General features: G+C 38.4%; 2 protein-coding genes across 6 annotated transcripts in view; both read right to left on the reverse strand.

Annotated features, from left to right (window-relative positions):
• Nucleotides 1-6558, reverse strand: part of LOC311074450 (uncharacterized protein) — a 31396-nt gene extending 24838 nt beyond the window's left edge. The window contains exons 1-11 of one of the 5 annotated variants that reach the window (XR_014604299.1): nt 6422-6546; nt 5336-5442; nt 3239-3707; nt 2800-2850; nt 2662-2712; nt 2484-2537; nt 2202-2264; nt 2041-2059; nt 1645-1858; nt 1241-1290; nt 820-1128 (exon numbers count right to left, since the gene is read on the reverse strand). Coding sequence is in view for 1 of the 5 variants with exons in the window: in XM_084101062.1 (XP_083957188.1) it covers nt 6422-6476 (55 nt within the window). In the remaining 4 variants the exon portion in view is untranslated. The other 4 variants (XR_014604298.1, XR_014604300.1, XR_014604301.1 and 1 more) reach the window with 4 other exon arrangements.
• A 3791-nt stretch (nt 6559-10349) lies between these two features.
• On the reverse strand, nt 10350-24883 carry LOC311074545 (uncharacterized protein). The gene is made up of 10 exons (XM_084101257.1): nt 24808-24883; nt 24123-24419; nt 23265-23564; nt 23114-23149; nt 22908-22955; nt 11814-11861; nt 11456-11509; nt 11234-11266; nt 10951-11040; nt 10350-10881 (listed from the first exon to the last, which is right to left on the reverse strand). Exons 1-10 carry the CDS (start codon nt 24860-24862, stop codon nt 10784-10786), a joined length of 1059 nt encoding a protein of 352 aa, XP_083957383.1. The 5' UTR covers nt 24863-24883; the 3' UTR covers nt 10350-10783.
• Nucleotides 24884-25307: the final 424 nt, after the last annotated feature.

Genomic DNA, 25307 nt, shown 5'->3' on the forward strand with positions numbered 1-25307 from the left:
AGTCCTTTCGGACTATAAGGGTAAGAATGAAATGGTTTTTACTCCAATAGTCACGTTTCCCCTCAAATGCTGGAACTACTGTTTATACTCCACGCAATGTTTCTGTGACTGTCTAAAGCACGTGAATTTGACAAATGCCATTCACTGCAAATGACCTCCAGCTCCAACTCCCCATCTCTGGACGTAATATGGATGGATCTGAACCAAACTTGGTCAAGCTCCAGCTCTGTAGACCTAGTTAGGTGTAGGGATAGAGGATAGGGTTATGGGTAGGTTTAGGGTGTGGCTGGACCTTCAAGCTCCACCCATTACATCCAGAGAGGCTAAGCTGGATGTCAGGCTCCAGCCAATGGCTCAAGCTGTAACATTCTTCTAACACCGCAACGTTTCACAAAGCACAAGTTTGGCAACACAATGTGGGGTTAACACTGCAAAAGCAGGATTCATAACCCAGAGTAAAAAGCAGTGCTGACCTTGCTTCTAAATTATAAGCGTGAAACGTTTCTTTACCTTGAGTTAAAAACTGGGTTTAGATGGACGATTGAAGATGATAACCCGGGGTTTAGCACAGTGTTGAAAAGCCCTAAAATGGACTAGATTGGACATGCCCCCCAACAGAGACAGAGGTCCAACCCCTATAGTGAGTCTCACAAAGTCCTGTCAGAAACACTGTACATAAACACCACTGACCCTTGCAAACTCCTCCAAAACACGCTTCTTCGGGCGGCATCCATTTTAAAACACTCGGCAGACATGAATTTTCTTTACTGAAATTCTGAAAATATGTTTGTAAAAAAAAAAATCATTCATCATTACATGTTTTAATTCAGCTTAGTTCAGTTTATTGAATCCCAAGCACTTCTCACAAGGCAGTATTGGGCTAGAGAGCCTTTCCAGAGAAAGTCTTCTGCGTGGTCACAGAGGTCACAATGCATTTCACAGTAAACACTAAATGATGAAAATAAAAACCTATTTGTCAGCAAGTAAAGATAGTTTATTTATATTGAATGTACATAATGAAACACGACTTGAGACTCATCAGTGCATCTTCACCAAACTGTAGACTTGATCTCCTGCGTTTGAGTGAACTGGTTTGTCAGGGATCGTGCAGTACAGGTGGTAAACATTCTTAAGACAACAGAAAGATTGATAAGACAGACAAGATAAATGTTTGTAATCTGTTCATGATGGACTTCTAATTTTTTTATGTGGGTTTGTGTTGTGACTGTTCACATATTACCTCATTTTCCTCTGTATTGCCCTCTTTCTGTTGAGTATTGACCAAGACTTCTGTAAAGCAGAAGCGTCATTTCACTTTAAATAACATGTTTCAACTGTCAAGAACAAGCTCTCTGTCATAAAACTTGAATGTATTTTAAGCTTTGACACTTTGCACAGCAGAATCATCTCTTCTCAGACTCATTGTGCAACAGTGTTTTGATGAATTTTACATTTGTCCCACTTCCATATGAGCTTATCGCTTAATGCTGATCTGCTGAAGACTTGAAAGAGGAAATGTTACCAGTTTCCGAGAAGCTGTGGTCACTATATGGTGTTTTTTAACTTTATTTGTAATTCTTGGTGACATCTGTTACTAAGCGTCACGTTGTCTGAGATCATTAACTGAGAATGATGTTCTCTCACCTACAGAGATGGGCTGAGATGTGTCTGGTACAGAAGTGATCAGAGAATATGTCTCTGCAGAAGTCTAAAAGACAAAGAATAATTAAGGTCATTCGTACTCATTACGGTATTATAAATATTTAATACTTTGTGATTTAAAAGATAATTTTTAAAGATACTCACCATACCAATTCCTTGACTGGGCACATCTGATGTTATTGATCTCATTTTATTGCTAAGAATCAAATATTGATCTTTATGGCATCTTTTCATACATACATATATTAGAAAAGGTGCTAAACATTTAAACATACAGCTCCTATACATTTTTTTTTTTTTTACTGAAATAAAACCTACAATTAGGGTTATTAAAGTTAACTAAAACTAAAAACTTTTTAAAAAATAAATAAAACTTACTGTTTTCTTCTTTTTTTACCTAGAAAACAATGATCTACTGCATTATGTTCAGTTATTACTCCTTAACAGCATTTTGGTCAACTCTCTTGTTTTAATGATAAATTCACATGATCATTTCTATATTGAACAGCATGGAGTGTACAATTGTAAACTTTACTTACATGCAAACCAGCACAGACAGATGAATCCAGTCAAAATGACACCAACACCAGTGGAAACCAGCACTATAAACCATTTGTGTCAAAACCAACACATTATGATGTTATTATGTATTATGGTATACAGTTTAAAACACAAAAGAATTGCAAAAATTAATGTATATGTAGATTTGTTTTACATCTGTTGGGTGCCTGGAAATAAGTACATGTTCTACAGAGATCTGAAAGAGAAAGCTATGGTCTAAATAAATAATTTCAAATATGGAAAAGGATTTATAATAAAACCTGTATATTTTGTTGTGGGTGGATCAGCTGTTGAAGTGTGAACACTAGAAACCACTGCAACAAAAAATAACTCAAATGATATATGATGACTATACACAGCAGTGTTTCGGTGTTTGATGAAGTCACTGTAAAAAGAATGTTCATTATATGGGTTTCTACAGATATTTATAAAAGTTACCAGTCCTGGTGGATGCTGGGGTTTCAGTAGTGGAAATGACAGCCAATGTTGCTGAATTTGAAATGGGAAAATAATGAACTATATGAATTATAATAAAAACTATGAAAGAAAACTTTTATTGTCAGGTACGTTACTCACATGTTTCTGTGTTTGTTTGTGAAGTTTTTTGAGTGGATGTTGCTGTTGAAACTGAAGTAAGAAAATTTCAAATAAACATTGTCTTTACAAAGACTGGCAAAAACATGTTTAATGATGTTTTGAATTAATCATTTCAGTAATAGCCATGATAACAGGTAATTGGAAAATGGAGGATAGGTACGGTGGCCTAGAGAGCTCAACTCGCTGCAACTGAAGAAAACACATGCAAATAGAAAACACCCGCAAATTTTGAAACTAATGAATTTGTTTTCTTAATTTGCGGGTGTTTTTCTATTTTCATGTGTTTTTTTCAGTTGCAGCGCGTTGAGCTCTATAGGCCACCGTACAAACATATTGGATGAAACTTTACATTTTGAACAGACATAATTTTTGAGCAAAACAATTTTGACATTTGCTTTACAACTTGACAGCTACATACCATGTTCTGACATAATGTTACCAGTCAGACTAAGTACAAACTGCAGAAAAAAAACATAGCGCCACAGCATTTAGTTATAGTAAATAGATGGTTAAAAAATAAAGATAAACAAGATATTAATGAACATTCTATCAGTTCCAGACATTGCCTTATTCAGTTTAAGGTCATTCACAGATTGCACTATTCAAAAAAGAAACTGCAAAGAATTTTTCAAAGTGTTTCGCCTCTTTGTGACAAATGTAGTTCAGTAGATGCTGATTTGTCCCATAGTTTTGTTTTTTGCTCCAAGATTCAGAGTTATTGGAATGGAATTTTTGATATGCTTTCAGAAATTTTTAAGGTGCAAAATGCAGCCAGACCCGGCACTCATCATTCTGGGACTCTCTGAACATATGCATCCATTGTCAGGAACACAGCACAAATTGCTTGCATCTAGTTTAATTACGGCCAAGAAGTTACTCCTGTTGTTCTGGAAGAAAGAAGAGGTTCCTACTGTCAAGTTATGGCTTGGAGAGATGTCTTCTACTTTACATTTGGAACAAATCAGATACTGTTTGAAGGGAAAATGCAGTTTGATCAAATATGGCACCCTTTTAGCTGTTATCTAGATGGAAACCTTGTGGATTAATGTATCTTTGCTAATTTAATGTTTTAACATTCCTTCATCATACCTTTTCAAGTCATGTAAACAGGTCGGGTATGGGTTGGTTTGTTTATTTAATTATTTTTAATTATTATTTATTTTTATTTATTTTTTTATTTTATTATTGGTAAAGAGACATCTGTAAGATTGTAAAAAATTCTTAATTGTCTTCCAATAAAACTTACTTGACAAAAAATAATAAAGATAAACAATTATGTTGAAAAAAGCAGCACAACCATAAGCCTTGACTTTTTGAATTCTCTGTGTACTTCCCGCTTACCTTAAAAGACTATCACTATGAGATACAGATGTACAGATAGGCCTGCTTTGAAAATGGATCCGTTTTATTTTTTAATTCAGACAGTTGAATCCACCATTTTAATTCTACAGTGACTTTTACCATTGATGAAGATTAAAAAAACGTACACATGGCTTCCTTTGCCTTGTTTGTTCGCAGGTTTGACTTGGAATGGAGGTCTACTAATATTAAAAAACTAGTCATGGCATAATATTTACTAGTCATGGCTGTTGTAGTATGTGCAGTGGTGGTTGTCGAACCTGCAGAGACAATTTACCAGCATTATATGGAGTCATTTTACATTATTTGCGACCCATTCACAACCCATACTGGTTCACGTTAATAAAAACTTACTTTGGACTGTTACTGGATCGGACAAATTCGACAAATTCACAGTGTAGAAGCAGGTTATTCTCACAGATAAACTCTGACCTTCTGACCAAATACTGATCTGAGATCCAGTGAGTGAGAGCTGACATGATGAGCTCTGTTTTGTATTATTTTATCTGCCATTTATGTAAAAGACACACTTCTCCACCATGTTCATTTTATTGCCATTGTGTAAAAATAATGAATCAAGTCATAATTAGTAAGCTTATTTCTGAAAGAAAGTTTTATTGAAATACTTCTGACTTCAACATTTATTTAACATTAACGTGTATTTTTTGTAGTCACAGAGTTCAAAAGGTGCTGCAGAACAGAATGACACAATCAGCTTAGATTTGTGTTTGTCTGACTTATTTATTATGTGTAAGAAGATTTCAGCACTGATTCAACAGCATCCCACAACTGTTGTTTCTGACTTCATGGATGATAATGACCTACAATTAATGAGTCTCAACACACCATAGAGATTATGATTAACCATATTCAACTCTTTACAATATTTACAGTAATATATTCAATTCAGTGTTGTATTATACAGCGTATTGAATGGGTCTTTATAAAATATAATATCCATCCAGAAGTGCCATAGATGTAATACAGGTATCATTCATCTTTTCTCATATTTTTTTTGTTTGTTGTATATGACTTTCTTTTATTGATCAAACTTTCATAATATTCGAATGACCTACATAAATCATATTAGCTTGAGAAATCTACAGGTGTCTCTGAATAAAAATGTAAAAAAATGTTTACAGTAAAAAGTCCTCACCTGTGATGGTGTGTGTGTCACTGCGCGGTGATCTGATCTCAGGTTCAGTGTTGATGTAATAATCACAGCTCAGATTTCTGCTGTTCACTGATCGTGTGAAGAGTTCACTACGAGTTAAATCAAACATACAAAGATGATTATCTCCAGACTGTCTCTTCTGAGAGACACTTCTGAGCAGAAGAACATCCTCAGTGTAGAGACTACAGTTGAAATCAGCTCTGTCTGAAGATGGTATTTCACAGGCTATGTTGATCTGGATATCATCGTCACTAACACTGATGAAGGGTTTCTGAAGTGAACCTGTTTAAGTCAAATAATCCATCATTAAAATAAAAATACAACAACATTGCAATAACAGTTTGTAACGCAGAAGAACATCAGTGAAATCTCTCACCTAGAACCGTCACTGTAGCAGCAGGAGAATGAGATGATGGTTTATCAATCCCGTGCTCATGTATGTAAAAGCAGTTAATGTGGATTTATTTATTATTTTCATTAACTGCACTATGGAAGCTTGTTTACACCACGTACAGAATTAAAAAAAAAATTAAAAGGTAATTGCGACTCCTCACAATTGTAACTTTTCTTGCCTACATCTAGCAATTCTGACTTTATAAGTAGCAATCGATATTCAACAATAACTAACAATTCTGTAACATCTAACAATAAAAAAATTCTGAGGTGGAAAAAAAGTCAGAATTGCAAGATAAAAAAAAGTCGCATTTAACTTAACTTTTTATTGCATGACAGAAACATGCTTCAGTTCTGCAGTTTCTCAATTGCCTAAGTAACACCCAGAATTATGTTCATATGAATGTGCGGATGTAAATACAGTGGATATTCCAAATAAGGTGTTTACATAACCAAGTTCAATTAATATTAATGAATTAATTATTTATGATGGCTAATGTAAAAGTAATAGGCCTTAAAGCAGAGATTCATGGGTTTGCTTTGTTCTACTAAAACATGTACAGCACTGATCACACATGCTGAAATATTTTTGAGTATTGACAATTATAATTTTCACTACAAATGTGGACATAGGCTACTGTATTTTATCGACATTAAACAACAGAGATCACTTACTGTCAGACTGAACCTCCATAAGAAGCTGAAAAGCAATGAAGATGAACAACTCCATTACAGCGAGAGAGAGAAAAGAAACAAGTCTCACACAATAGTTGAATTAGGAAGTAACACATTAGACCACAGGAAACCTTATAATGCAATCAGTTCTATGAAGATGAACATACATCATGAGACCAAGGGCGCCGTAAAGGGGTGGAAGGTTAGGACGATTATATTAAGGGCCCAGGCTGATTTAGGGCCCAGAAGAGCAGACCCCCTTTTTCTTTTCTTATTTCTTTTCTCTTTTTTATACATACATACATTAAATGTGCTAGGGCCCCTCATGCACTAAATGTGTATTTTGTCCGTTTTGATCATAGATTTAATATTTAAAAAACAAATAATGTATTTACTGTTTCAGTCACACCCCTCCCCCTCACAATGGTTCATTCCACCTGCGCTGTCCGAGCTACGATCGCTAGTGTAGCGTCTCTTGCTTATTGCACTTTGCTATGATGCAGGCAGCGCAGACAGTGACACACGCAGGCATGTCACATCAAAAGTCAGGGCATCAAAAACGGAAAGAGAATAACAGAGAACGCCGAAGTCGACAGTATGTCACGCAGTTTTTCAAAAAGAGAGGTAGCTTGCCCTATTCCTGTATTCCAAAACTTTCAAAGTTACTTATTTTTGTTGCTACATGACCTGCTTTTATCTAGCTAGCTTAGTAAAATAATTACTGAATTATGAATCACATGTCTCGTAGACAGATTCAGCGGCTGCTGCACACCATACACCCACGTCCTCCTTCCCCCACGTCCCCCGTCCCCGTCTCAGCCGAACAAGGTGAGCCTGAGCGCGAAACTTCACGAAGATTGAAGCCTCTAAACACGTCTTATCTACTGTGTTCGCCACATGATGATAACTTTACAAAACAAAAAGTAATCTACACGCTTCAAAAATTACAAAATCAGTTTGCCGTGTGTGTTGTGTGTTCTGTGAAGTGACAGTGCTGCTGCTACGATCGATACGGTCAAACTTGACGTTCTTAATATGAATAAAATGCCCCAGAAAAAATAATATAAAATTCAATAAAACGTGTCTGTAGTAACCATTGGCTATAAGGAGTTTACAAAATAGAAATTTTAATATTTTATATTAAGAAAACTAAATAGGCCAATAAAAATAATATGGTTATTACGTGTGTGTGTGTGTGTGTGTGTGTGTAGCTGATGTTTCCTGATTGAGCAGTTTGACCCAGCTAAAGCTTGTTCATGTAAAGTATATGTCAATATGTGTACATTATGTTCTGTTGTGCTTGCAATTGCAATTGAGATAATAAATGTTCTCCCTTTTATGTAAACAAATACATATTTCTATATTTTTTTTTTCTTGTTTTTGTAGGTTTTGTACTCATCTTTAGACATTTTAACTATGCAATGTGCTAAGTATCTTTTTTTAAAGTATACAGGGCATGTTTATTGGGTTAAATTTTATCTGTAAAAAATTTAGGGGGCCCAGAAATTTTGGTTTCCATAGGGCCCATAATTTCTGGCAGCACCCCTGCATGAGACCACATGTTCAGCAGATCTGGGCCACAGGTAACATTTTTTGTAGGCTCACAGACTCGGAAAGAAGCTTTGTAAAAGTAACATTTAAATATGCCAAAAATAACTGAACCACTAATAGACTTTAAGAAAGACTAGATCATAAAATCAAAATGAAAGGGTCACTCTCGCCAAACTGCAACCTAGGCTATTTTTGTTAATCTCCCCAAGTCAAACATTTGTGTAAAAGCATAAATAGAATGGAAACGGCACTTTTAAGATTGACCGTATTTTCGTTTTCGGTCAAAATGCCTTTTGAATGGGAGTTCTAGGGGCACTATAGTGATAGCATCAAAATCACTATTTTTTAGGAAAGATCTTTACTCTCCTCATGTTACATTGCATTCGGAGATTGACTACTTTTGACTGACAAAATTCCAGCCACCGGAAACACTAACTGATAAAGTGAGTTGAACAAAACCTTTCTTTTTAGTAAACTTTGTGTACACAAACAATGTTCTCAATGCTCAAGTTCATGTGTAGAGCCCCTGGTGATAAGCCTCCTTAATGTTTTAAAAATAGCGATTTTGATGTTATCACTGTAGTGCCCCTAGCACTCCCATTCAAAAGGCAATTTGACTTGGAATCAAGAACCAAACTACACATTTAAAGACATGAAACAAAACCCAAAACCAAACATGTCACATGTTTACAATTTGATGTATAAAAGCTTGGAGACAAAAGTCAAGTGGTTCAGTTGCTCCTCGAATGGACAATTGTTTTACAGAGAATAAATAACACTGAAAAAAAGCCTTGTCATTTTTACAGAGCTGATTTACAAAAAACAAAAACATTTTAAACCAGTAAATTTGCTAATTCTTTTCTGTTGAATTAGCAAGGCCACATTAAAGTCTCTTGGACAGGTATAACTATTACAGTGCCCTGTATTTACCAGACATGGGAGAAGGAATCTGGAGAGAGACGCGATCCGCCGATGTCCCAGGTGTGGGTGCCGACTTCTACATATGAGCCAATGGTATGGCAAGCCGTTTTAGCCACTGATCTATATAATGTCATTCTATATAGATCAGTGGTTTTAGCTTAAATTGTACCCAGCGTTACTCGTCGTAATTGCATTTTTACTGGTAAGAATTAAATTTGAGAGCTCTACAATTCAATTCTTACTAGTAGCAATTACAATTAGAGAGCTCTCTAATTCAGTTATTACTAGTAAGAATTACATTTACAGAGCTCTCTAATTCAATTCTTACTAGTAAAAAAACGAATTAAAGATAATAATTGCAGAGCTCTGTAATTGAATTAAAGAGCTCTGCAATTGCATTCTTACTGCAATTCAATTGTAGAGCTCCATAATTAAAAATGAATGGAAGTCAACAGAGACATATGACTAGTAAAAATTCATTTGTAGAGCTCTCTAATTGGAATTGTTACTAGTAAGAATTGAATTAGAGAGCTTTGTAATTGTAATTCTTACTAGTAATAACTGAATAAGAGAGCTCTCTAATTGTAATTGCTACTAGTAAGAATTTAATTGTAGAGCTCTCTAATTGAATTCTTACTAGTAAAAATGCAATTACGACGAGTAACGCTAAACTGTAAAAAAAATTGCTGTAGTTATGCAGCTGTTTGCCAGTAACTTACTGTAGATTTAAATTGATGTTATTTACTGGCAACAGTTTGTTCAAAGTTAAATGAACATTAAACATGAACAAGTCTTTATCTTTACAGAATAAAACTAAAATAACAGCCTCATGCAAAGCATTCTGGGAACCAGAAATCTTCATCAACCTTTTTCTGTTTTTTTTCCTTCAGATTTTGGTTCCCAGAATGCTTTGCATGAGGCTGTTATTTTAGTTTTATTCTGTAAAGACTTGTTAATGTTTAATGTTCATTTAACTTTGAACAAACTGTTGCCAGTAAATAACATCAATTTAAATCTACAGTAAGTTACTGGCAAGCAGCTGCCAGTAATACTGTAATTTCTACAGATTTTTTTTACAGTGTGGGTACAATTTAAGCTAAAATGGCTTGTCATACAATGGGAAATAGAGAGGAGCTTGATGATGATGACAGCCTTCCTCTGCTGATTCCACCCAGTCCAGAGCCTTTATCGCTGCTGGCCCTGTCCAGCACACAACCCTCATCACCGCTGGTTCTGCCCAGCTCAATGACTTTTTTTAATGGCTGGTCCTGACCAGCTTAAAGCCTTCATCGCCTCTGGTCCAATGTTTTTGTTCCTATGTATCCTATGTTCCTAGCATTAGTTCTCATGGTTACTCATTATGTTACAAATTAACACACCTGTTTTGTATTGAGTTCGTTTACCTGTGTATTAAAGTCTTTCAGTTCAATTCAAACAATTAACATGTTTTTATTGTAGCATTTTTACAGTCTTTTAAAGTTAAAATTACAATAATTGTTACAGTGACTACAAACTCAACAAGCAGGGCATTAACATGCTGCGGTTAAAATGCAACTTTATTGTTAGCACTCAATAGTTATTAAAAAAGTGTAAAAACTATAGAAAGTACATTTAATATTTCTGATGCTTTAAATCTAACATTGAATGACACTGAATCTGCATCACTAAAGTCTATAGAATACTTGAAGATGCCTTCAGTAACATTTAACACACATTTTACCAATATAAAATCAATTTTCTCTCAAAATCCAAATGTAAAAAGAAAAAGCTCATCAGCTGATCAGTATATGAATTCAGTAGCTACATACTGCAAATATAGGCTACTATCATTCTTTCTGTACAAATACATTTTTCTCTTTAGAGGTGCAAGAAGTGAAGAAAAGAAACGGTTCATCCATGTTTTGCGGAGCACACAGAGGAAGTTAACAGAGATGTTGTTTCCACATGGCAGGAGCTGTAGTTCACCTCTGTGAGAACGTCATCAGAACCTGCACACATACAGACTTTATTATATGTTTCTATATCACGGAGCTCAGTTTATGCATATGTAAACTTACTGTAAAAGTGGCAGAGACAGATGAATCCCATGAGTCCAGACAGAAATAAACCAATACCAGTGAAAACCAGCACTACTAAAAGCCATGAGACTGTCAAAAGAAAGAATAAGGCTTTAATGCTTATACATGTATCTATATCAGATTTATTATGTGCAGATTTTTTTATTAAATTAATTTGAAATTAACAAGACACATGATCATGAAAGGAGGACATTTTAATGTTTTAGTTTTTACAAATGTTCAGAAAATAAGTTTTGTATTGTGTTGTGAGTGAATGAACAACCTTCAGAGTGAATGTGATCAGTAGGAGGAACAGCTGCAACAGAAAAGATCTCAGATGAAATCATATTACAAAAAAACAAACAAAAAAAACCTCAACTACAGCATCATGATTACAGACATCAGTGTTTCTTGATCTCACTGTCAGGAAAAGGATTCTTCTTATTTAACATTTAAAACAGATTTAATATTCTCATTATTATCAACAAAGCAAAAATCCACTTACATGTTTCTGACTCTCTGGTGGTTTCAGGCAGAGCAGAAGCTGGTATGAAAACAGCTGATAGAATCAACAGTGTGTCAGAGTGGGATGAGATATGAGAGATATGATACTATTAGAGTACAGCTATATGGTAAATCAATTGCCAGAGTCAATGGTCTATTATACAGTTTAACTGTAATTTTACTGTATAATAATATTTGACTGCTAAATCCTGCGACTGACTAATCATAGTACTTAAGAAAGCTACGCAATAAACTAAGAGAGAATCATTTTCACATTTAAAGTCATTTAAAGTGAAATGAGCAAAATGCCTCAGTTTGATTGTCAAGTATGTTTTATTTTCAAAATAAACTTCACTCACAAGTTTTTTTGGCCGTCAAAGTTTCACCAGTAGAGGTCGCTGTTGAAGCTGCAAAGAGAATTCAACGTGTCAAAGGAAGCATTTAGTTTGGAAATAAAACTATTTGGTTGTGGCATTAATACAGTATAACATACAAGAATACAATATAAATATATTTAAAAAACTAAAAAGTGAGCTTGGCAGAATCATTTAATGTGATTTACAGGCATGTGGTCATCAGCTAAAGACAAAAGGTGTGTTCGACTCGAAGCGGCGCTGCACAGATTGATTGGTGTATGACATCAAGGTACTGGGAGAGCGATTCGAAAGCATGCAGAGCCGTCAAATCTCCAATCGCTCTCACGGTACTCTGATGTAATTCACCGATCAGTTTGGGCAGCACCGCTTCATGTCGAACACACCTAAAAATGAAGAAAAACCTAATCACACTCCTAACCCCCTACAATTATTATTTTTAAAAAATGATTTTATCCAATTTTATCAAAAGATTGGTGGGTGTGTCAAAAATGTTAGCCCAATCAGCAGCAACATGAATATAAACCACGCGGGATTAAAGAGACAGCTCGCACAATGGGTCAAAGTAAAGTCGTTTATAAATGTGTCCGCTGAAGCTCGGTATACGCAACAATTGAAGATATTAGAAGACATGTTTGTCGTAATAGTTTTTTAGTAAAAATATAGCATATCAACAATAATGATAAGCCCTAGGCTACTCACAATAAAAAAATAATAAGGTCATATAGATCATTGTCACGGTTCATGAATTCACTGACTCTTTCTAGCGCTGTGTTTGTGTTGTGTGTGCGTGTGTGTGTGCGTGGTCGCTGATCAGCCGTTGATTGTCATCAGCGCCAGCTGATTCTGATCAGCGATCTCTATTTAAGCTCATTGTCTTTCGTCTTGTGTTTGTCAGATCGTTGTGGGATTTTCCCCTGTGCAGTGTGGTCTTCGTTGGTGTTCTTGATTTCCCGGTTTGATGTTCATGTCGAGTTCGTTCTGCCTGTCGTCTTCCAAGGATCCTGTCTCGTCTCTTCACTCTGCAGACTCGTGTTGTGTTCCCGTCAGCTTGTCTCATCAAGGATATCATCTCACCTTTTCACACCACGGGATCCGGGTTGCCCATCTGCCATCCTGCGCTACCAGGGACCATTGGACTGTGTGCCTTATATCTCCTTCTACGTGTTCATTCAATAAACCTGAGTTCTTGCACTTGCATTTTCTGTCTTCATTTAAACGTTACAGAACGATCTGACCATCATGGATGCAGCAAGAGACTCTGACCTGGCTGAATTCCTGTCCAGAAGCGCTACGAGGATGGACCAGCAGGAGGAGAACTTAGCCCTGACTGGACGCGCGGTACAAGCCTTGGTAGCGCAGGTGTCCGAGCTCACCCAGCGGATTCAAAACCTAACGCCTCCCACTGCGCCACCCACACCGCCAACGCCACCCCCGCTGCCGCGGACTAACCATCCACCGGAACCAAGATTACCTGCGCCTGAGAGGTACAATGGTGAACCACAACTGTGTAGAGCATTTCTTTTTTTTCTTTTTTTTTTTTTTTATTGGAATATGCAAGATGTACATAAATTGGGATCACAAACAGGGAAAACAAATAAACAAACAAACAAGCAAAACAAAGCCAATACAGTCAGGAACTGACAGGTGCGTGCGTTTGTGTGTGTGTGCGTGCGTGCATGTGTGCATGTAAAGGTAACTGGGTGGACGTGTCACAGTACATACTTTGACAAACAAGAGATAGAGAGAGAAAAAAACCCAAAAAAAACGATATATATATATTAAAATAAACATACATAAACATGTATAATTCAGTATATGAAAACAAATAACAGATATTAATAAAACAAATATAAAGAAATCAATCAGTGGTAAGGAGTGACTACTAAAAATACTATAACGTCTACTACTACAACTACTACTTCAACTACCACAACTACTACTACAGTCTCTACTTCTACAATAACTGCTACAACTACAACCACAACTACTACTACAATCTCTACTACTACATTAACTGCAACTACTACTTCAACAACCACAACTACTACTACAGTCTCTACTTCTACAATAACTGCTACAACTACAACCACAATTATTACTACAATCTCTACTACTACATTAACTGCTACTACTACTACATCAGCAACTTGAATAATGACAATGGTATAAATACTTGATAGTAATGATAATAAGATAACAGAAGGACAAATCAGAACAGTAATAATAGTAATGAAAACAAAAGTATAAGTAATATTGATGATAGTAATGATATTAATGATAGTAATGAAGAGGTGAGGTGAGGTTAGGAAGTCAGGGAGAGGACTAATAATAATAATAATAATAATAATAATAGGAAAAGGAAAGAGCAAAAAAAAAAAAAAAAAAAAAAGTAAATAAATAAATAAGGAGTATATATATATATATATATATATATATATATATATATATATATATATATATATATATATACACACATACACATATATACACATACATAAACATATATATATATATACATATATATACACATACATACACACACACACACATATATATACATACACACACACACACATATATATACACATATATATATATATATATACATGTGTTGCTATATATATACATACACACATATTACAATAATAATAATAATAATAATAATAATAATAATAGTAGTAGTAGTAATAATAAGATTGAAAGAGGAAAATAGTAATAATTAGAATATACTCATATTGATAATAATAATAAAATAACAACATTAATAATTATATGAGGAGGTGGAAGTTATATGATCAACCTTGAAGTGCATAGTGTGTGTCAGTTGCTTTGTGATGCATTAAAAAGGTGTGACGTTCAGCATGGATCAGTCCGGTGCAATGCCCAGCTTGCCATGCCCCCGTCACCCTTACCCTCTGAATGAAGCTTTTTTTTTTTGTGTAGAGCATTTCTAACCAAATGTTCCATGTTTTTTGCTCTGCAACCGCAGACTTTCGCTTCAGAGGAAGCCAAGGTGGCTCTGGTTCTCACTCTACTGTCTGGACGTGCGGCACAGTGGGGAACGGCGGTGTGGGAAAATCGAGATCCATGCTGTTCCTCGTTCCAGTCACTCGCGGCTGAGATAAAGAGGGTTTTTGATCGAGCGGTGGCCGGAAGAGAAGCTGCACGTCAACTAGCTGATCTTCGCCAGGGAAGCCGATCGGTTACCAATTACTCGATCGAGTTCCGTACCCTCGCCGCGGAGTGTAACTGGAACGAAGAGGCGCAATGGGATAGATTCCTGCATGGGCTGGCTGACTGTATCCAGGGAGAGATTTACGCCTTGGATCTTCCTAAGGATCTTAACGGACTCATCGAGTTGGCCCTGCGGAGGGATGCTCGACTACAGCGAGTGGAACAACATTCCCGCAGGACCCTGGTTCCAGAGACCTTCACAGCACCTCGAGCCAGTGGCAGCGATACGGTCAGCCCAACCTTCGATCACAAGCCCATGCAGGTGGGTAGAGCTCGGCTCTCCCGGGAGGAGAGAGAACGACGGAGATCCCGGGGTTTGTGCCTATACTGCGGAGGCACTGGCCATTTCATCAACACCTGCCCCGTAAAAGATCGAGCTCGGCAGTAAGCAGGAGGCTACTGTCGGGCGGGATCTCCACCAGCAAGACCTCCTCCACCCTCCTCCCGGTGAGATTGCAATGGGCAACCCGGTATTACAACTGTCATGCACTTCTGGATTCTGGGGCCGAGGGGAATTTCATGGACTTGTCTTTTGCACGTAAGCTGCAGATTCCCATCATACCACTCACAAACCCGATTTCTGTCAATGCTCTCAACGGACAAGAACTACCTGTCATTACGATTCACCACTGATTCACTGACACTTATAACCTCAGGCAACCACACAGAAGAGCTTTCATTTCTACTCCTGGACTCTCCTCATGCTCCGGTGGTCCTCGGTCATCCCTGGCTCACCCAGCACAATCCCAGGGTTGACTGGGGTCACAATTCAGTGTCTGCGTGGAGCACTAAGTGTTATGCGTCTTGTTTAATGTCTGCCTGTTCTTCGGTGTCCAGTTCTGTTTTGCAGGAGTCGTCGGTGAATTTGTCTTACGTGCCCGCGGAGTACCTCGACCTGAAGGAAGTGTTCAGTAAGTCTCGGGCTGCTTCTCTTCCTCCGCATCGTCCTTATGACTGTGCTATAGATCTTATGCCAGGTATGTCTCCGCCTAAGGGCAAGTTATACTCTCTTTCTATTCCGGAGAGGGAGGCCATGGAGAAATACATTTCTGATTCTCTAGCTTCCGAATTCATTCGTCCTTCCTCTTCTCCGGCGGGGGCGGGGTTCTTTTTTGTTGGTAAGAAGGATGGATCTCTGCGACCGTGTATTGATTACCGAGGGTTGAACAACATCACGGTAAAGAATACTTATCCTTTGCCGTTGATGTCTTCAGCCTTCGAGCGGTTGCAGGGAGCCTCTGTCTTCACAAAGTTGGACTTACGCAATGCATATCATTTGGTTCGCATCAGGAAGGGGGATGAATGGAAAACCGCTTTTAATACCCCCAGGGGTCATTTTGAATATTTGGTCATGCCCCGAAGGGCATGACCAAATTTTCATCTTGAGACTTCATCCTTCATCTTTCATCTTTTTTCATCTTCTCTCCAGGAACATGTTCAGCACGTCAGACGAGTGCTTCAGAGGTTGCTAGAGAATGGGCTTTTTGTCAAGGCGGAGAAATGCGCTTTTCATGCACAGTCTGTTCATTTCTTAGGTTACATCATGTCTTCTGAGGGAATACGCATGGACCCTGACAAGGTTAAGGCTGTGATGGATTGGCCAAGTCCAGATTCCCGTAAGGCCCTACAGAGGTTTCTGGGGTTTGCCAATTTCTATCTGCATTTTATTCGCAACTTCAGCCAACTAGCCGCTCCTCTGACTGCCTTGACCTCCCCCAGAATGACGTTCAGGTGGTCCGATACAGCCGAGGCTGTATTCGCTAACCTCAAGAGCCGCTTCAGTTCTGCTCCCATTCTGATTGCCCCTGATCCATCACGTCAGTTCGTGGTGGAGGTCGACGTGTCAGAGGTGGGGGTAGGTGCAGTTCTATCCCAGCGTTCTTCCTCAGATGACAAGATGCACCCTTGCGCGTTTTTGTCCCATCGTTTATCTCCTGCCGAACATAACTATGACATTGGTAACAGAGAGTTGTTGGCAGTCAAGTTAGCGCTGGAAGAGTGGCGTCATTGGTTAGAGGGGTCGGGGGTACCTTTTATCGTTTGGACCGATCATAAGAACCTGGAATATATTAGATCTGCCAAAAGACTCAACTCCAGGCAGGCTCGATGGGCACTTTTTTTCGGACGTTTTGACTTTGTTCTCTCGTACCGCCCGGGTTCCAAAAACATCAAACCCGACTCTTTATCTCGTATTTTTGATCCATCCGAATGCCCGGTGACTCCCGAGTGCATTTTACCTGAGAAAGTAGTTATCTCCACACTCACATGGAAGGTCGAATCGAAGGTCAAGACGGCCTTAGAAGGGGTAATGCCTCCGCCCGGTTGCCCACCGAGTCGTTTGTTTGTGCCAGAGAGGGTTCGGTCCGACGTTATTCGATGGGGTCACTGTTCCAGCGTAGCATGTCATCCGTTTTTTGGTCAAGAAACGATTCTGGTGGCCATTAATGGCTCGCGACATTCAGAGTTTTGTTTTGGCTTGCTCGGTTTGTGCCACTGGTAAGACTTCCAATCGACCCCCAGATGGGTTACTCCAACCGGTCTGTCCCTTCGAGACCCTGGTCCCATATAGCGCTAGATTTTATAACCGCCCTCCCACCCTCCCAGGGTAAGACAGTCGTTTTGACCGTAGTGGACCGGTTCTCGAAGACGGCTCATTTCATTCTCTTGCCCAAATTACCTTCAGCCAAGGAGACAGCGGTGGCTGTCATAGATCACGTCTTTCGGTTACATGGCCTCCCGACTGACGTGGTTTCTGACAGAGGGTCCCAATTTGTGTCCAAATTTTGGCAGGAGTTTTGTAGATTACTGGGCGCGACTGTCAGTCTGTCTTCGGGTTACCATCCCCAAAGCAATGGGCAAACCGAGAGGGCCAACCAAGATCTTGAGAGAATGTTGCGATGTTTGGTGTCCAAGAATCCTTCCTCCTGGAGTCAGCAACTTTCATTGGTGGAGTACGCCCATAACTCGTTACCAGTGTCATCCACGGGCCTATCTCCATTTCAGTGTAGCTTAGGGTACCAGCCACCAGTTTTTTCTAGCCTGGAAGTCGCGGTCCCCTCCGCTCACGCCTTCGTCCAGAGGTGCTGTCGCACATGGACCAGAGCCCGTGAGACTCTGCTCCAGGTGAGGGCACGCACCAAGGCTAAGGCCGATCGCCACCGGTCAAGGCCTCCCGTATACATCGTGGGTCAAAAAGTGTGGCTTTCTACTAGAAATATTCCGCTCCGCTCCGTGTCTAATAAACTTGCTCCTAAATTCATTGGCCCATTCACTGTCACCAAGATCATTAGTCCGGTGACAGTCCGCCTCAAACTTCCTCCAGCGTACAGGAGAATTCATCCCGCCTTTCATGTCTCCAAATTAAAGCCGTTTAAAGAACGTTTTTCGTTCTCATCTTAATCCGCCAGTCCCGGTTCCCCCACCGCTGCGACTCGTAGATGGGGAACCTACGTATTCGGTAAATCGTATTCTGGACTCGAGACGGAGGGGACGCGGATTTCAGTATCTGGTGGACTGGGAGGGTTACGGTCCGGAGGAGAGAAGTTGGGTTCCTGCGAGAGACATTCTGGATCACTCCCTTATTGATGATTACAATCAACAGGTAGGTCCTCCTGGGAGCGCCAGGGGGCGCTCCTAGGGGGAGGGGTAATGTCACGGTTCATGAATTCACTGACTCTTTCTCGCACTGTGTTTGTGTTGTGTGTGTGCGTGTGTGTGTGGGCGTGGTCGCTGATCAGCCGCTGATTGTCATCAGCGCCAGCTGATTCTGATCAGCGATCTCTATTTAAGCTCATTGTCTTTCGTCTTGTGTTTGTCAGATCGTTGTGGGATTTTCCCCTGTGCAGTGTGGTCTTCGTTGGTGTTCCTGATTTCCCGGTTTGGTGTTCATGTCGAGTTCGTTCTGCCTGTCGTCTTCCAAGGATCCTGTCTCGTCTCTTCACTCTGCGGACTCGTGTTGTGTTCCCGTCAGCTTGTCTCATCAAGGATATCATCTCACCTTTTCACACCACGGGATCCGGGTTGCCCATCTGCCATCCTGCGCTACCAGGGACCATTGGACTGTGTGCCTTATATCACCTTCTACGTGTTCATTCAATAAACCTGAGTTCTTGCACTTGCATCTTCTGTCTTCATTTAAACGTTACAATCATAACACAGTCTCGGAGGTAAGAAGTGGATTCTCCTTCACCTGAAATGTTTGTCTTTTCATCCTGAAATGTGAGGCAAATGTTGGATCACAATAATTAGGAACCACAGTTTCCACAATCCCTTCACTCGATTGGGATGTTCTCTTTTATTCTGGACGGCAAGGACGGTGACTGTAACATTGAGCGCATTTTGCAGTATTAAACACCTATTTATACCGACTTTTGGTCGGGGCTGAACGCAGCCCTGGTGCGAGTGAGTGGAGGCGGGGTTAATTTGCATATTCAAAGAACCACGAATACTAAATTTCTAAATACTAAATTTCAAGGAAAAAACTTTTAAATATGTAATTTTGGTGGTCAAAGGTGAGTTTTAAGGGATAAATTAGTGACTACAGGGGGACTTTAAGAACTACCTTTCTCATTTGTACTGCATCTGTACTACAGGTGAACTTATAAGTAGTAGTTTACTATTTTAATACGACTATCTGTGACATCAGGTATTAAAAATCCAATTATTTATTTATCCACCCCCGCATTGTGTGTTCATGTTATAATAGTTTCAAATATCAACACTCACATTTAGCTGCATAACTATAAAAAAAATCTCTGCTGTAAATCTGTGCATTATAACATGCAGTACTTCAAAAATTAATAAAAATACCTAGCAGAGAAGTGATATGAACATTTATTGCTTAAATATGCTCTTGAGCACATGAATAATAATATTTGCTATAGATCGACATAATAACATCTGTTTTAGTAAATAACTTTTCAGCACTGCAAGGTTTTTATTCCCATTGTACGCACAAAACCCAATGGCCAGGGCTTGTAGGCTATTTGGTAGCCTATTATTGTCTTATTTGTCACTGTCACTGTGCTTTTGCTTTAAAATGTAAAATCAAACACACTTTTGAATTTATCCGATGTTTTACTGAAATACAGTGAATTATCATCATTTGTGTAAAATCCCGAGTTTGTGTTTATCCACCGATCCTAATGGAAAAATGAAGAAGCCTAAATGAATGATGTACAAAATTGTCTACTATCAGTCTATAGAAAATATCTCTCCTTTGCAATCATTTCATGCAGTCATGCTCATTGTTCACTAAAAGTGGCACTGACTTATCTGCTGACTAAATTAATAAATACAGTGGGGAGAACAAGTATTTGATACACTGCCGATTTTCCCACTTACAAAGCATGTAGAAGTCTGTAATTTTTATCATAGGTACTCTTCAACTGTGAGAGATGGAATCTAAAACAAAAATCCAGAAAATCACATTGTATGATTTTTAAGTAATTAATTTGCATTTTATTGCATGACATAAGTATTTGATACATCAGAAAAGCAGAACTTAATATTTGGTACAGAAACCTTTGTTTGCAATTACAGAGATCATACGTTTCCTGTAGTTCTTGACCAGGTTTGCACACACTGCAGCAGGGATTTTGGCCCACTCCTCCATACAGACCTTCTCCAGATCCTTCAGGTTTCGGGGCTGTCTCTGGGCAATACGGACTTTCAGCTCCCTCCAAAGATTTTCTATTGGGTTCAGGTCTGGAGACTGGCTAGGCCACTCCAGGACCTTGAGATGCTTCTTACGGAGCCACTCCTTAGTTGCCCTGGCTGTGTGTTTCAGGTCGTTGTCACGCTGGAAGACCCAGCCACGACCCATCTTCAATGCTCTAACTGAGGGAAGGAGGTTGTTGGCCAAGATCTCGCGATACATGGCCCATCCATCCTCCCCTCAATACGGTGCAGTCGTCCTGTCCCCTTTGCAGAAAAGCATCCCCAAAGAATGATGTTTCCACCTCCATGCTTCACGGTTGGGATGGTGTTCTTGGGGTTGTACTCATCCTTCTTCTTCCTCCAAACACGGCGAGAGGAGTTTAGACCAAAAAGCTCTATTTCTGTCTCATCAGACCACATGACCATCTCCCATTCCTCCTCTGGATCATCCAGATGGTCATTGGCAAACTTCAGATGGGCCTGGACATGCGCTGGCTTGAGCAGGGGGGACCTTGCGTGCGCTGCAGGATTTTAATCCATGACGGCGTAGTGTATTACTAATGGTTTTCTTTGAGACTGTGGTCCCAGCTCTCTTCAGGTCATTGACCAGGTTTAGTTCTGGGCTGATCCCTCATCTTCCTCATGATTATTGATGCCCCACGAGGTGAGATCTTGCATGGTGCCCCAGACCGAGGGAGATTGACCGCCATCTTGAACTTCTTCCATTTTCTAATAATTGCGCCAACAGTTGTTGCCTTCTCACCAAGCTGCTTGCCTATTGTCCTGTAGCCCATCCCAGCCTTGTGCAGGTCTACAATTTTATCCCTGATGTCCTTACACAGCTCTCTGGTCTTGGCCATTGTGGAGAGGTTGGAGTATGTTTGATTGAGTGTGTGGACAGGTGTCTTTTATACAGGTAACGAGTTCAAACAGGTGCAGTTAATACAGGTAATGAGTGGAGAACAGGAGGGCTTCTTAAAGAAAAACTAACAGGTCTGTGAGAGCCGGAATTCTTACTGGTTGGTAGGTGATCAAATACTTATGTCATGCAATAAAATGCAAATTAATTATTTAAAAATCATACAATGTGATTTTCTGGGTTTTTGTTTTAGATTCCGTCTCTCACAGTTGAAGTGTACCTATGATAAAAATTACAGACCTCTACATGCTTTGTAAGTAGGAAAACCTGCAAAATTGGCAGTGTATCAAATACTTGTTCTCCCCACTGTATAATATAGCTAAATCTCAAACAGTGTATCATTTATATCAGCAACATATTTTGTGATATCGCCCAGCCCTAAAACTGCTCAATATTAAAGCTCATACAATACGACTTTTTGTAAAGCTGCTTTGAAACGATTTGAATTGAGCGCTATACAAATAAATTTGACTTGACTTCACTTGATATAGTCCTAGGTCTATATAGGCTAGCCTATATTAAGTATTCGTTCCCCAGATTTAGCAGCATGTATATTACAAGCCGTTCTGCCTGAAGCAATTGTTTGTACAGTAACTTCATCTAACTTGATTCGTATTGATCGTTACTGAAATCGGCATGTTTATCGCTTAATTTTTATGTAGTACGGCCAAACAGCGTATAGATCATTCATAAAGTCGTAGCTACATAAAGGAATGCGCATGCTCATGCCTCAAGCGTCTACTACGCCAATAAGATTTCTGTATTATAAACCAATGAAAATTCAAAACGAGTAAAGATTTGAAGTACACTACCAGTGGACTAGCCAACACAACAAACAATGTAAGTTTAAAAGATTGAATGTAAAACTATGTGGCAAAAAGTATTTAGGCTACTCAATCAAAAGAAGGTTAGATTTAGAATACTTAATTGTACTTTTAAGTACATCTTGATCAAAAGATTGAGGACAAGTATATGCCAAATATACTTAGACCTTTCTGTCAGTCAAGTATACTTAAGTGCAATATCAAGTATATTTCTGAGAAAAGGAGACTGAAAGTATGTCTATACTTATTTTTAGTTCAAAAGAAGTATACTAATACTTGAATAAACTTCTCTTTTGTAAGGGTAATCATAGTCACATAACAAAGCTATGCAATAAACTAAGAAAGAATAATCTCCACATTGAAGCAATTTAAAGTGAAATGAGCAAAATGTCTCTGTGTGCTTGTCAAGGATGTTTTATTTTCAAAATAAACTTCACTCACAAGTTGTTTTGGCTGTCAAAGTTTCACCAGTAGAGATCACTGTTGAAGCTGCAAAGAGAATTCAAATTATGCATTTGGTTTGGAAATAAAACTCTAGTTGAAGTAGTACTGGTATTAATATTATAGTATGACATACAATATAACATAATATCAGAAATACTCTATGATAATCCTCTACAGGAATATTGAGACATAAGGTTACTCACTTGTTTTTGTGGCAGTTGTCAAAGTTTGACCAGAGACTATCACACATTGGACAAATAAAAGTACATGGAAAGTAATTAATTTGTGTTTAAGAAAAGTGATTAAGTTTTACTGTTGTATATAAATCATATTCAACATATTTAAAAAACTTACTCTGGATTGTTATTGCCACTGGATCGGAGTGAGGAGATGGTACGAGAACTTGTGACTTCTTCACAGTGTAGAAGCAGGTTATTCTCACAGATGAACTCTGACCTTCTGACCAAATACTGATCTGAGATCCAGTGAGTGAGAGCTGACATGATGAGCTCAGTTTTGACTTACTTTCTCTTTCATTTATGTTAAAGACACACATCTCCATCTTCAGATCTTCAGTATTCTCACAGCTCAGCTGAACTGTGTCTGTTTCCTTAATAACTGAAGCAGATGCTGTTAACTTGGCCTGAGGAAGACCTAATGAATAAAAAAAGAAAAAGACAGAGTAGTTACCTAAAAAGCAATGGGACATTTTAATTGCTTGGTTTCTGTTTTTAAAAATGGCTGGCAGAGAAACCTCATTGATCCAAACAGTCTCATTGCTATTTTCAGGATTCACAAATGTTTGACTAATGAATTTCCATGACTTGTCCATTATCTTCCCAGTCATTCATGATTGTTAGATTATTGAATAATTGCATACATATTTGGACAGATTTATAAATGACTTTCACATTTGCCATCGCAAGTAAATTCCACTCTACACAAGCTCTCACATAAATGAATATAGAGTTGATTAAAAAAAGAATTTGAATCTATATTCGATACATACATTTTTACTCTTCTGCATGACTTTTTACAGTATATGTAAAATGTATTTATTAATATATTAAATCGAAGAAAATCATTTACAGTTTTATCATTTATCATTTACCTCTGCATTTTACAAATACAGTAACAATATTAAATTGTTTTGTTTACTAATTTATTTACTACTATAATATAAATATAGCTTATAATGTATGAAGTCCTCACCTCTGATGGTTTGTGTGTCACTGCGCGGTGATCTGATCTCAGGTTCAGTGTTGATGTAATAATCACAGCTCAGATTTCTGCTGTTCACTGATCGTGTGAAGAGTTCACTATAGCTTAAATAAAACATACAATGATTCTCTCCAGACCAACTCTTCTTAGAGACACTTCTGTGCAGAAGAACATCCTCAGTGTAGAGACTACAGGTGAGATCAGCTCTGACTGAAGGTGGTATTTCACAGGCTATGATGATCTGGACATCATCGTCACTAACACTGATGAAGGGTTTCTGAAGTGAACCTAAAGTGAAATAGTCCAGAGTTATTAAAAACCTTGCAATAACAGTTTCTAACCCAGAAGAATATCTCTCACCTAGATTCTGAAACAACCCAAAACAGATCAATTAATAATTACATCTCATTGACAATGTTTATTAATATTTACAATGTACAATAATATTCCAAAATTAATAACATATTTTCAGTTGAATCACGCTGCTGATTATTGCTGATGTCTACAGTAATACTCTAGTAAAACAAATATATCAGGTAGGTTGTAGTTCACGTTTGTATGTTCATATTAAAACTTCACACACATCACACATGCTGAAATATTTTGCCTAATAAAACTTTGTTCACTATAAATGTGGACTTATTTTAAAACACATTAAACAGCATAAATCACTTACTGTCAGACTGAACCTCAATAAGAAGCTGAAGAGCAATGAAGATGAACAACTCCATTACAGCGAGAGTGAGAAAAGAGACGAGTCTCACACAATGGGTGAATTAGGAAGTAACACATTAGACCACCGGAAACCATATAATGCACTGAGCAGTTTTAAGTAGATAAAAATACTACACTGATAGACATGTGCAATGTAACACGTATCATAGTGTCACAGGGTGACTAATGAGAAATGAGCGGCAGGTGTTGAAGGGGAGGAGTTAGAGCAATGATTGGAAGCATGCTCCTCAAACTGGATTATAAAAGGACATTCTCAGGAGAGGAGGGAGGTGTCATGCACCTAAATGTTGTTTGCAGTCCGCCATTAAATAAGAGAAGAAGAAGAGAAGGAGGGAGGTGAAGAAGAAGCAAGATGGAGCTCTAACTGAGTGTTGATGATGGGGAGAAGTGCTTTTGTCATAGAGGAGAATGTGAACTAGAAGAAGTTAAGTTACCTTGTCT

The sequence above is a fragment of the Abramis brama genome (assembly GCF_963993115.1).
Source record: "Abramis brama genome assembly, chromosome: 23".
NCBI lineage: Eukaryota > Metazoa > Chordata > Actinopteri > Cypriniformes > Leuciscidae > Abramis > Abramis brama.